The following is a 14,363-nucleotide window of genomic DNA, read 5'->3' as shown; positions in this document are numbered from 1 at the left end:
AGTTGCATTTCACAGCCTCCTTTTATCATCTTCCTGATGCAGAACAGCTACATCAATCCTGTTTCATTTGAAATGCAGAACTGAAACATTATGGAAAGTGTCTGCCTTTCAGAAGCAAAATGCACAAGGCTGGAAGGGAACCCCTGAGTTTGAGAGGCTCCTGCAGACAAGCATATAACATAAATGTGTTCCTCAGAGCTTGCTTCACTTGAATTTAAATGCTCTCCAACCTCCGTGCATTATACAATGTTAGTCTAAGACGTCATTCCACTCATATCTAGGATCGAGCTTTCAGCCAAAACATACTTAATGCTCCTTTTTCATTTACAATTTTATCTGCCTTTAGAAATGCCTTTTCACCTAGCAAATCCATTTAACTTGGTTTCAATAAGAATATGAAGCTTTAAGTTCTAGTTTTGAGTTATTCCAATTCCCTTAGCATGCAAAAAATCATGTCTCAATAAAAGACAACTGTCTTTTTAAAATAAAAGCAAGTTTCTTGTAATTTAAACATTCTTCATACTAGAAAGAAGGTGGACAATAAGCAAGACTATTATTAATTGATTCTGTAACCATAATTGTATAGGCAGCCAACAGAACCACCCTCTTACACATTCAACTGAAAAGTGATGCTTGATATTCATAGAATCATAGAATTGTTTGGCTTGGAAGGGACCTTAAAGATCATCTACTTCCAAACTCCCTGCCATGGGCAGGGACACCTTCCACTAGACCAGGTCACTCAAAGCCCCATCCAATCTGGCCTTGAACATTTCCAGGGATGGGGCATCCATAACTTCTCTGGGCAACCTGTTCCAATGTCTCACCACCCTCATTGCAAAAATTTCTTCCTTATATCTAATCTAAATCTGCCCTCTTTCAGTTTAAATCCATTGCCCCTTGTCCTATCACTACACGCTCTTGTAAAAAGCCCCTCTCCAGCTTTCTTATACGCCCCTTTTAGGTACTTGAAGGCTGCAATAAGATCAAAGTGTCTAAATGTGAAACACTAGTACAACATTACATTTGCTAAACAAAAGCATTATATAAGATGGTCAATAATTTTCTTGTACTATTAAAAAAATAGCAAACATTAGTATATGTGATAGAGGTTGCTACTCCTATCGAACATTTCAAGAGCAAATAGGCAAGTTCTAAGTTTATTGCAATGAAGAGTCTGTACAATAACAGCACCCAGACTGTATTGCTAGTCCTTTTATACACTGAATGCCTTTATACACCGAAATTCACTTTAAAAAGTATAGCCATAACAAGGGTTATTAGTGCTAACTGTGGTCAAGTGTTGAGGCATTGAGTTTACAGACAAGTTGACCTCAGTTGTGTCAAGTTCAACAAATCCCTGAAGACTAATCCGTCATGGCTACAACAGTTTTATCAACTTGTGAGACAAATATCAGAAACAGCACAGAGGTAGAGGGCATGAATATGCAAGATATCACTCTTCGACACCACAGTAATGTTTACCAAGGCACGCAAAAACACTTTTAGTATTAAGCAGCACAGAAGGGCAAATACAAAGTGAGCAGGATGCTTACTTCCTAAGTTTTTTTCCAGGTGTAAAATGTAAACTGAAATTTCATCAGCTAAAAATCATATATGTTAAATGCAGGAGAGTAGAATGCAGGTCTGAGAATGTTCAAATGCATGTAGAAAATAGCCAAAAACTAAGAAGAGTTTAGTATTCCGTTATTTTTAAGACCCTTGACATGAACTTCCTAAGGGCAGCATAGGCTTTTAACTGAAAATAAGTTATGACTGATCTACAGAGACAAATACTGTTGAGAAAATGTTCCCTCTGAAGAAATTTCAATTAAACAAGTACTGGAACAGGTAAGTCAAGAGCTTTTGAGAGCATCACCTCAACCAGATAGTGATAAGATTTCATTTAAGACTAAACACAGCTACAAGCCCAAAATAAAAGGCTACAAGGAATTTTAAAGCACCATATTAAATTTTAGCATGAAAATTAATGCCTGCCTGCTGTTGGAAGACCATTTCATTAATAAGCTCTAACATACTTTAGAGAAAAGACAACCTGAAGGCATATTCTTTGTATGACCAACTGCGCGCTCTTAAGTGCACTAACTCCTAATCCAGAGAAACAGAAGTTACAGATGGAAAAGGATTTTACTACCTTCATATTGTGGCTTCACAAGATCCAGCATCTGGCACAAACAGTCTTCAAACGGCAAAGGTTCAATGGCCATGTTATCTAATTTTTGGCACTGTTCTTCATAAAAATATTCCAATTCATACATAGACAAAGCACCATCCCCATCAAGATCCATGCAGCGAAACCAGTATTCAATGCTGAAATTCAGTAATCAATAGCAAAGAACTGTTTACACAAACTTATTACAGAATTTCAAGAATTTACGTTGCCTGCTTTAAAGGCTGTGCTACTTACAGATGCAAAACTAGACTTAAGACTTCATTCCATAATGCAATAGAAAGTCATTAAACACCACTTATTGTGGTAAGAGCTTCTGGTATTTGCTGTGCCCTGTGTTACTGCATTTGAAAATATACTTGTTAATTGAGTAGGTGACGGAGGAGAGGACTAAAGCATGTGGTTTTACATAAAAACTCAAGGGAGCTAATGAAAAATTGAATTGTGCAATGAAATCCAAGTTCTTTTTTTTCCATATTGAACAAGCCAGTGACATATCACATGATATGTTTATCACTAGCCTACAGCTAATGCTAGCTGTGTAGCTTCCCAAAGTCACTAGCATCATGAAATAACTGCAATCTCCTTTATCTATGGCCCTGTCTGTAAGTAGGCCACACACAGCATATGGAACAATAACATTTAGCCAGCCTCTTAAAAGTCATTAAAATAGACTGCTACAGCAGCAATACAAATAACAATGATGCAACAAACTGGGCCAGTTTTCCACTCATGTTTTTGCAGTTTAGCTTCTTCCATCAGTTCCAGCTGAGCATCAGTGGTCCCCATTTAAGGGCTGGAAAACCAATAAAATCAGTCTTTATTTCTGTTAAAACATAAATTCATACTTACCTAGTTGGTGTCTTCTTGTCCTCTTCAGATATCAAAAACCAGACAAAATCAGCGTAGCTAATTTTCCCATCTTTTTGTGCTTTTCTACCTCTTGAAGGCCAAAGAGGAAAAAGATAGAAAATTTATTTTAAAACACCTAGCTTTTGCTAACCAAAATTAAGGGTTATTTTCTTTTGTGCTATTAACTGTTTATTTACTCCTAAACAATGCAGTGTTCATAAGGTGACTTGTCACAGACTACTTTGATCATTTGGGATAAGGACCTTGTGTTCTGTTCTGCTTCTACTGCAATAGGTAAAGAGGAAGGGAGCAGCTGGAAGAGGGAGGTAGCATGCTGTCCAGAAGGATTTACAGCTTTCTTTCCTGGCAGCAACACCACTGCTTAATTGTTAACAGAAGAGATATCTCAATTAATTTTAAAAAAATACATTATATACAAATACATGTGCTTTTTAGAATTTCTATTCAGGTAGAAGCAATGAGAACTTAAAGCTGTACAGAGCTCTGCTAGCTAAAAGTGTTGGAATGGAAATATGAAGATAAAAAGCATTGAGGAAGTAAATGTTCATGACAAGAACATAATTGTTTCTACTCATACCACAGAACACAGCATCCAAATACATTCTGAAGACACAGGGCCAACCTGTCTAGTAAAGTCAGGTAGGCAGTTCTTAGACATTACATTTAATTCCTAAAATTCATTTTTTGCTGTTCTATCCTCAAGATGTCTAGAAAAATACAGTATATTGTCTTGCCCAAAAAACTAGTATGAAGGAGTAAGGTCTAGACATATGCCTGCCAAGTGTCATTTCACTCCTTTCAGCTTTTGCTATTTCTGTTTATCAGTTGCTTTCTAGCTGCCGATATTGTGCTAGCAAAATGTTTTATAAATGAGTAAAATTTCATAAATACACAAGAGGGAGTCAATCCAAAGGGGAAAAAAAGAAGGATTGTCAAAAACGTGAGTTAACTCAGCTGAAGGCATTTTTGTAAATTTGCTGATTTGCAACAAGTGTTGATTTTACAAGTAGTACTGGAAAGCCCAATTCTCTTTGAAAATTTTACAGGTTTAAGGGATGGAAAACCAACAATACTAACCTTTCTTCCCTTCCTCATTCCCATCCCTGCTAAACCATATGGCAAGTGTTCATATAGGTAAAGAAAGGAAAGAACTTGGACTGAGTCAAAGGTTCCAAAGAGCACTCTAATATTGCTAGAGTTTAAACTACAATATTGAATCTTGAAATTTGCTGCTCCATTTCAAGGGGAAAGTAATTTTTCTGGGAATGTCACGCAATTTAACAAGCTAATATTAATTTGGATTTAGATCAGCATATAAAATAAGTACCTTGTTACTGCTCCTGAGAAGATCCGCTCTATCATCCTATTTGAAATTGCTGTGAAAAAAGGTTTAAAATAGTGTCAAATATATACAGGTTATTTTTGCTTTGTATTGTCTCGCTGAAGAGTTTACTGGAACCCTCATGTATACACATCTGCGAGAGCGATCAAGTGTAGCGCTCATTAATTCCTCTGAGTCCTCTTGGAGAGGATCACTTAACACAAAGTTTCCAAAGCAAAGCTAGAACCAACCAGCTCTGAATTCAGACTTGACACAGAAATATTAGTGTAATAAAATTAATAAAATTGGCTGATCAGTAAGACAGCATTTACCAGTCCTTTGACAAGTAAATCATGTTTTCAAGTGCCATTATATTTTACGTGGCCTTGGCAAAGAGCCAAAATAGAATTGGCACGTTCACACATAACGAGCATACCAAACTGATTCTGACATGGGTCTATTTCTGACATGGTTCTGATCCATGCTTCTATTTTGAAACCATTTCGGGGATTTTAGAGACATGTCTTAACTGTGCACTACCTCTGTAAATGATATTCAATTTATCCTGAAGAATTTGTGGACGGTGCTCAAAGCAGCACAGAATACTATTCTCACAGAAGGAGAATTACTTCTCACTATTCTAGCTCTGAAAGATTTTTTCAGCATTGTAGAAATACTGATAATTAAAGCAAGCAGATGAACTATTTGAATGGTTAACTGTTTTATGTACTTACGGTGATGCTATCACTGTATTATTCTAGTAAGGACACTAGTCCCTACTTAACATTTATCCCCAGAACTGTACGATAAACAAATTGTTTCAGACATACATGCTGCTGCTTCTTCTTATCTACTTTTGAAACACTGAAGTCGTTCAACCTTCTCAACAACTACATACTTTAATTTTTTTCTTACTACACATAAGTGTTTGATGTAGCCTAATTTTAGAGCAGTTACAGTATGATAGGAGGGGACTGCTGAAAACAGATTATCCAATTTTGACATGCAAAAAATATAAGACTAAGGTTGGGTTATCATATCCCTTTTATGCTCTTATTTAGTCTAGTTCTCATCAAGCAGCAGCTGTTAAGCTTTAACCAATATTCCATGGTTTAAAGGATGCAAAACTAAACTGCAAGTGGCATTGTATCAGTTCTGCTTCCTTTCTAACTCCGTAGAGCAACCACTCAAGTGAAAGAAGCGTTTCTTCCTTAGTGTCCTAAAGTGTAGTCGCACTTCAGCAGGCAAGTTTTCAAGTGCAATCTATCAGAATTGGGTTTATTCTTTATAATATCAGATAATATTCCATAATAACTTTGTGCTTAAGTAAGCTTTCCAGTCCTGAAGGGAATATTTTTAAGACGACAATGGACACAAAGCATCCAAAACCACCCCAACAGTTCTATATGAGCTACAAGAATATTTAAAATAGGTACAAGCCTGCAAGACTACAGAATCACAGTCGTATATCGTGAATGCAGAAAGCATAAAGCTGCCAAATAGTATTAAAACAAAATGTACTGCAACTGAGCTACCAAAACTTTAAAATAAGCAGGGTACCTAAATGTAGGTTTGCTTTTTTCTACTTTTTCCATACCTTGTCATAAGAGCCATGCTCCTTGAATATCAGTAAAATTGGTTGTTTCCAAGATAACTAACTACCTGAAACCACCAAATGCAGCCATTTATGGTATACCAAGACTTCAAAGATTTGTTCCTCTACTTCTTTGCCAAGATCAAAATTCAAATTCAGAGTTTTCCTCAAATTTGGAATTGGCAGACGCAAAGCAGCATTACAGATGACTTGTCCTCCTTTATTTCACTGAGTCAGCAGGATCAGCAACACCAACAGACTCAAGAACACTGGCCTTGGCAGTTAACTGCTTCCTCAGTTGAAAGTTTACAGGTCATTTAGTACATGTAAATAAAGGTGCTTCATTTGTCATACCATGATCGTTATGTCGAGCTAAATCCTTCCGATCAATATAGAGGTCATGGTCTGTATCCAGCTCCCAAAATTTGCAATAGATAACATAAAAATGTTCATATGAGAAGTAGTCTGTCAGCTGGTTAATATCAGCTTCCTCTTCCAATAATGCCACATTCTATTATCAGAAGGATAAACAGAACACATTAAAGAATTTGTAAGACATTTGTTGAAAGATCTGAGTTCTTATCACCAAGTGTTGCGGTTATGAGAACCCAGCTGAAACTAAGCACCACGCAGCCACTCGCTTGCTTCCTCGGCCTGCAATGGGATGGGGAGGACAATCAGATAAAAAACAACTCGTAGGTTGAGATAAAGACAGTTTAATAGGACAGGGGAAAATGAAAAATAGTAATAGCAATAACAACAACAACAATAACAATAATAAAAGAATACACAAAACAAGTGATGCCCAATACAATTGCTCACCACCCACTGACTGATGCCCAGCCAGTTCCCGAGCAGTGATTGCCTGCCTGCAGCCAACATCCCCAGTTTATATACTGAGCATGACGTCATATGGAATGGAATACCCCGTTGGGCAGTTTGGGCCAGCTGTCCTGGCTATGCTCACTCCCATCTTCTTGTGCACCTGGTAGAGCACGGGAAGCTGAAAGTCCTTGACTGTTCAGCAACAACTAAGAACATCAGTGTAGTAGCAGTATTGTTCTCTTAGCACTATACCAGCTGCTAAGAAGAAAATCAGCTCTATTCCAGCCGAAACTAGGACACCAAGTTAATATCTAAAGCTATTTCAGTGGAACAGTTTTTATCTTCAGAGACAGTGCACACCATGCAGCACGACAGCAAAGACTGAACACACAAGGTAGAAAACTAATGCGTCCACAGAAGAACGAGAACAGCCGGACTTCTGCTAAACACATATGTATATATACAGCTCTACGTAAGAAATGACATTTAAACATATTCTAGTGTATGAGAATTAATGCAATTGAGCCTTCACTAATTTCTGGAAAAGGAAGAAATGCTACTTATGTTACTCCCTTTAGCATTTAGTTAATGCAGTTTTTAAAATTGCAGAAACATCTGTCTTGCAAAATTTAGGTATCACATACCTGTAAAAAGTTGCTTTTCCTGAGCTCGTTACAAGTTATTTTCCCAGACCAGGACCTATTTACTGTATAAAATATTCTCTGTATAACCTGCAAGAAACAAAATAGAAAGATGATCTTAGGTATGCTAACTAAATACCTTCCCAAACATTTGCCAAAGATAAGCCTTAGCTCAGCTGCATTACAGAACTCCATCTTTCCCCTAGTTCTGTTATTCTCATTACTTAGCAGGCTGATGCTTCTCTTATGTCATATTACTAAACCATTTCTAAATCTATGTCTAAACTCATCTTGGTAAGTCTTATTTCAATGCTGCAGTACCCATATCTCACAGAGTAAAGTTGCAGAATAGTTATATGCTACCCAGAATATCTCTATTGGCAATTTCACTACCTCCCAGTCTTTCAGATCTACAGGATATCATCTAATTAACCTATTCATGTATCTCATTACTTCAGATTTAAAGACCTATACTTACTAGAAGAGTATTTTACTTAATAAATGAAGTTACAGAAATAGAATTGGGACTGTTTAAGCATCACAGAACAGGGGAATGCTGCTACTTCTAAAGTCTGCAAATACAACAAATCAACATTGGACAGAAATAGTTTCTGCAGGTGCTGACAGAATACGTTTTTCTCCATTTAATTTTATTCTACTTAAAGTTACTTGGAAAAAACCTTTCATAGTATTAAAAGAAGTACATAAACATTTTCTAACTGAAGAACAACAAAAAAATCTACCCAAGAAAGACTTCTTGTGCCATGACTGATATTGGAACCAGAAACAAATCCATTCAATTTAGTACTCAGCATTTTTGTTTAAATCAGTTTAACACATTCATTATTTCGGTAAACTCATGTACCCTGCATAATTGGCTTAGTCTTAATTTACAAACATAAGACTTAAAAATATGTTTTTTCCAGTTTTTAGCTGAATTCAGTATTCACCTCAATTAATTTTACTTAAGTCAACCAGATACACATTTCAGATCAGTCATTCACCACCAACAAAAGCAGACAAAAAAATCTAAACATATTATGAACTATAACTGCTTAAACAGAGATTGATTTTTAACTACTAATTAGCAAGACTAAATATTGCATGTATAGCATTTCATTTGCAACACAGTAGTTCCTAGCTAAAAACCCCATCTCTTTAGGAATCCTCTTCCCTCAAATAAAATCTCTTCTCAACTAAAGACTTAAATAATAAAGTTTTTATCACTTCAGACTTTAATTGCAATAAACCAATAGTTTAAACAAACCAATCATTTCTAAATTACAAATAGAAGAGTAATTTATTCATAAAGTTTTAAAATAAAGCCTAAACTGTAGCATGCAGCAAGCTCTACAGCTCTTACTTTGAACAAGAACAGCTGGTTCAATAAATCCAGGAAGGAGAATAGGCTAGCCTACTTCTGAAACTTAATTAGTTCGATTCTAATTGTGAGTTTAGGGAAGGCCCATTTTCGGCTTATACTACAAAGCAATTTTTTCTAAAAAGGTTTTGCCTCAGCTTTGCAACTTAATCCATCTGCATGTCATTATCTCATCTGTTATACATTTTGCTGGTCTAAAAATAAAACCAAAATTGAATGTTTGCTAAAGACAACCAAGAACAGACTTAAAAAAGGTTTTCTAAAGTGAATCGAAGCAGAGTATAAGCAAATTGTCAGAGAACTGCCTTCTTTACTCTGCTGCACAGTGGTTTGTCAGCAGGGAGAGGAAATGGTGCAATACAGAGATTACAATTTCAAGAATTCATAGTTCAGATATATACATAACATCCTTGCAGATTAAATGTAGTTTCTCATTTGTCAGGGCAAATGTTTTAAATAGATTTCAGCTTTATCTTGGACATATGTACCGAACCTTACCACTAGACTGACCAACCAAGCTATACCAGAGCCTAGCAGACAGCACTGATTGCTTCCAAGGTTGAACAACACTTACAGGACACCTACTTCATTAAAGAAATGTATGTATGTATGTATATACAAGCAAACAGAGCAGAAAAATGGATCATTTAACTTGTAACCAGCATGAACAGACATTAAATCTTAACTGCAGTGCTTACAAAATCCTTTGGATAAAGCTTCATGTAGCAAGGTAAAGCTAGTTGAATACAGGTATCAAATGCCTTATTTTATCTTAGAGAAAATAATCTATAATTATTAGCAATAACTTGCAGGACAGAATTTTAGAAGACCGTATCAGGCAACAGCTACTCCATACTAAAATAAGACAGGAAGGGGCAGAGAGTCCTCCTACCATTTCTTGACCTGCAGAATAGTATTTCAAATATTGTTGTTATATTCATAGCAATACTAGTTTACTTTTGGGATTTTTGATTAAACACTGATTTCTGTTGAAGACTACACTAAACTTTTTTAGTGAAGTACTGCCAGCACTGATTTATTCAACATTGCTAGACTCAGGCCTGCTTAAATAAGCTGTTACTCCAAAGAAAAGTAACTGGAAATGGCAGGACCTTTTCCCTCCTACAGTCCTTCAGGACAGGCAGCAAGCTTTCACAATTTTACGTAGAGCAGGCTTTGATACAAGCCAGAATCCATGAAGAAAGCAAGCTACTCACAGGCAGAACATTTCCTTCAGTCGCATCTGACAAGAAAGTTCCGGGAGCTCATGTAATCATGATAACAAGCAGCAAAACCTAATGCGGCAGGACATGTTTGATAGGCTGGCAGGCTCTATAGGAAGGATATGAGGAACCAAAACTAAACACTTTCAAAAAAGCTTCCACAGTTTTGGTCTGGGTCAAACTATAAGCTGGATAAAAGGTGACCAACTCTCCATGTTTTTTGTTGGAGAATGTTTGTTAAGCTATTTTTCACACGCACAAAGAAAGTGAACTGAATGTCACTTTGAAGAATCTTTTGAGGCTTCGGTGGAATCGGCTGTCTAGTTTACAGTTGAGAAAAATGTAATGTCACTGCTTTTTCCCTTGGGTACAGAAAGAATACTTCTGTCACATAATCCTAGGAAGAGAGAAATCAAACTTTTCACATATAAAACTTGCTTAGAAAGAAAAATCCCCAGAGAGAAAAGTGGCAAGCAGCTTAAATATTACAATATTTTTACTTAATACTAGACATAATCACATTAATATAGAACTTCCATTAAAAATTCCATTTAATTAAACCCAGAGTAAGGTCAGGATTCTAATGAGTATGGTCTATAGGCACAATCAATTGTTTAAGGTAAGTGTGCTCTTTCTTTCATGTTCATTAACTTATCCTATGCTATTACAATTCAGTGTTTCTCTTATTAGTATTAATAAGAGAAACACTGAATTAAGTGTTTCTAACACTTAGTATTAAGTTCAGCAATTTCTTATAAATGTTAAGAAAAACTATGATGCTTAAGAAATTGAGTCTTTCTTCACAAGATTTCTAGTTATGTAGACGTGATGACTCAGAGCACAATCAACTTTCCCCAACAGCTAAAGATGCTTATACGTATTGACTAATCTTAATAAGTTTTTAATTTTCCTACTTAGTTAACAAAAAATAGCTTTCCCAAATAAAAATCACTTACTGTGGTAATATATCGAGAATGAAATTCAGATGCTTCTTTTAAAAATGATAGGCCAGGATGACTATTCACCACATCCTACAAAAAAAAAAGGAATAACAGTATCTCAAACCGTGTTCATTAGTGACTATATAAAACAATTAGTACAGAACAGCACATCTGCTTCCTTAACCAAAACAGTTCAAATTAACTACCACAATCATTCATGATAACTTCATTTAGAACATGCTTCATGAATAACACTGCTGACTTTAAAAAAAAAAAAAATTATCTTTCAAAGAAGCCAGATAAATGAAAGCTTTCCTGTATTTTAGATGGGATGAAGTTTTTGAACACTGCTGATCATTGTAGCTTGCAATTCTGTGCTGACTGTGATTCAGTAAAAGCCAGTTTAGGTTTTATTAATTCATTAACAAAGGTGGTGTTTGCCACTCAAGAGAAAACATTAGGTCTTGAATTCATACAGCACTTTTCCTTTGCCTGCCAAAGGGCCTCCCTGACTTAAATAATTTTGTATTGGGTTTGTGTGGCAAGGTTTTGGCAGCAGAGAGTGCTTCAGGGGTGGCTTCTGCTAGAAGTTTCCCCTATGTCTGATAGAGCCAGTGCCAGCCGGCTCCAAGACAGGCTCACTGCTGGCCAAGTCAATCAGTGACAGCGGTAGCACCTCTGGCATAACATGTTTAAGAAGAGGAAAAAAGTTTCTGTGCAATTGAGCAACTGCAGTTGAAGAGAGGAGTAAGAATATGCGAGAGGAATAACTCTGCAGACATCAAGGTCAGTGAAAAAGGAGGAGGAGGAGGTGCTCCAGGCACCAGGGCAGAGATTTGCCTGCAGCCTGTGAGAAAGACCATGGTGAGGCAGGCTGTCCCCCTGCAGCCCTTGGAGGTTAACAGTGTAGCAGAGGTCCACCTGCAGCCTGTTGAGGACCCCACAGTGGAGCAGGTGGATGACCAAAAGAGGCTGTGGCCCGTGCTGGAGCAGGCTCCTGGCAGGACCTGTGGACCTACGGAGAGAGGAGCCCATGCTGAAGCAGATTTGTTGGCAGGACTTGTGACCTCATGGGGGACCCACGCTGGAGTAATCTATTCCTGAAGAATGCACCCCATAGCATGGACCTATACTGGAGCAGTTAGTGAAGAACTGCAGGCTGTGAGAAGGACTTGCATTGGAGAAGTCCGTGGAGGACTGTTTCCTGTGGGAAGGGTCCCCACACTGGAGTAGGGAAACACTGTAAGGAGTGCTCCCCCTGAGGAGGAAGGAGCAGCAGAAATGTGTGATGAATTGAATGTAATCCCCATTCCCTGTCCACCTGCACCACTGCAGGGAGGAGATAGAGAATTTGGGAGTACGTTGAGCCCAGGACGAGGGGAAGGGTGAGAAGAAGGTGTTTTAAGTTTTTATTTCTCATTATCCTACTCTGATTTGATTGGTAACAAAATTAAATTCTTTTTCCCCAAGTCAAGTCTGTTTTTCCCTGTAATGGTAATTGGTGAGTGATCTCTCCCTGTCCTTATCTCAACCCACAAGCCTTTCATTAGATTTTCCTCTCCCATCCAGCTGAGGAGGGGGAGTAACAGAACAGCTTCAGTAGGCACCTGACATTCAGCCAGAGTCAACTCACCACAAACTTCAACTGCTTTTCTAAACCATAAGGATTCTCTGATACATGTGCTATTCCTGCAAGGAATTTTAAATCCATGCATCTTACTGTAGCTCTTAAAGACCTCACTTTATATAAAATGATTAACTGCAAAATAAGTCACTCATCAGCATCTCAGTGGGCCATACAAAGTGAGTTACACTAAACATTATCAATAAACTTTAACGAGGATCATAAAAAAAATTTAGAGCTTTGCCAGCTCATAATTTTGTTGTGTTTCCAGGACTAGTTTCAGTTGCAATTTACTTGTAAAAAAGGAATGAAGTCTTCTTGCACCAAGTAGTTGCATCCAGGGTTCATTAGAAGATGAACAAACTTTGCAGCATCATCATAGCAGGTCTGAAGTATTCTGAAATGTAAATATTTCCATTTAATATTCTACACAGAACATTGCTCATGCTACCTTGTACGGGCATCCTAGAGCAAGGCCTACGAAACTGCAACCACAATAATTAATTCAAAAGCTAATTATAAATGTCAAAGTACACTCCAAGTGAACTTATCAAAGCAGTATTGTCTCATACATTTATGTTAAAGGAGGTAGGTACACCATGTTATTGATTACATGAAAGGACATTTTTCAGTTAGAACTGGAAGGAGAACTAGAAAGAAGAAAAATCATTTTGTCCAGAACTGGCATTTACAAGTTAGGGCCATGGTTTTCACTTTTCCCATAAACAGCCAGTCATTTACCGAACACTTTAAAAATCTATAAACACTATAAATAAAGATTTGTTTGTTTATGTTAAAGTGATGATTTACTTACATTTTCCCAGGTACAAGTTCGCTGTCAATGGTTGATTATGGGAAAGTATTTTATTCCCCTTTACAGATTGGATCTCATTCAGAGCTTAAAATATCACATTTCAATTAAAAATGCAGTACTTCTAAAAAAGTAATCTACTTACTTCCGCCACATTGCAACAAATTTATGAACTGACACGTATCCTGTTCGTTCACCTCCAGCACAATAAAACAAAGGACCTTTCCAGTAAAGTGGGCATTCACAGGCCTAGAATTAAAGTATGCATCAAGTCAGTTCACTGAGTGCTTATCTGAGGGTTACTCCCTCATTTATAAATCTTTCAAAATTAAATTCACAAGTGTTAAGAAGAAAACATTAAGGCACAGATTTTTTTAAACTGTTTCTGAAACCAGCTGCACTTTCCAAAATAATTAATTTTAAGCAACTGGTTTAGGCTGAAATCCAAAAGTGAAAAGCAAAACATAGGATGACTTGCAGCATTCCTAATAGATGAATGCAGTCACATGCCTGCTCGGTCCACACTGCAAGCAGCTGAACAGAGTCCGTGCTAATAAGCTCCACTAAAGACAGCACTAACTGTTACACAACTTCTGAACTGGAGCAAGTTTACATTTGTTTGGCTCAGAGGACGGCTCAACTCGTCTGCATCCTTGCATACACATGCACATCTTCTACCCAATTTCAAGCAGTAGGCTAGCCTGCCCTGAGCAGCAGTATCTTGCTTCACAATACCCAACGGTTGCACCTTCACAACTTCAGTGCTCCCACATATATCTACAGTGCTGCTTCTGTGTCTGCTCCAAGCTTCCTCAGTCCTAACAGCTAAGTACCTATCTCTTGCCTAAAACTGACTACAACTTGGAGTGGTCAATCATGCCAGCACCTCTGAGAATCTCATGTGGATCTCAAATAAGACTGTGAATACTGCAAGATGT

General features: G+C 37.3%; 1 protein-coding gene across 1 annotated transcript in view; it reads right to left on the bottom strand.

Annotated features, from left to right (window-relative positions):
* Positions 1-14,363, bottom strand: part of PPP2R3B (protein phosphatase 2 regulatory subunit B''beta) — a 55,792-nt gene that overhangs the window by 8,801 nt on the left and 32,628 nt on the right. Inside the window, exons 3-10 of the mRNA XM_009983667.2 lie at positions 13,571-13,674; positions 12,909-13,011; positions 11,006-11,080; positions 7,449-7,535; positions 6,334-6,490; positions 4,392-4,440; positions 3,044-3,133; positions 2,156-2,331 (exon numbers count right to left, since the gene is read on the bottom strand). Of these exons, the coding sequence (XP_009981969.1) occupies positions 2,156-2,331; positions 3,044-3,133; positions 4,392-4,440; positions 6,334-6,490; positions 7,449-7,535; positions 11,006-11,080; positions 12,909-13,011; positions 13,571-13,674 (841 nt within the window). The remainder of the gene's footprint in view (positions 1-2,155; positions 2,332-3,043; positions 3,134-4,391; positions 4,441-6,333; positions 6,491-7,448; positions 7,536-11,005; positions 11,081-12,908; positions 13,012-13,570; positions 13,675-14,363) is intronic.

This window comes from Tauraco erythrolophus, chromosome 1 (assembly GCF_009769465.1).
Source record: "Tauraco erythrolophus isolate bTauEry1 chromosome 1, bTauEry1.pri, whole genome shotgun sequence".
In the NCBI taxonomy this organism is placed as follows: domain Eukaryota; kingdom Metazoa; phylum Chordata; class Aves; order Musophagiformes; family Musophagidae; genus Tauraco; species Tauraco erythrolophus.
Note: the sequence above shows the minus strand (reverse complement) of the source record. Positions and strands in the feature narration are given on the sequence as shown.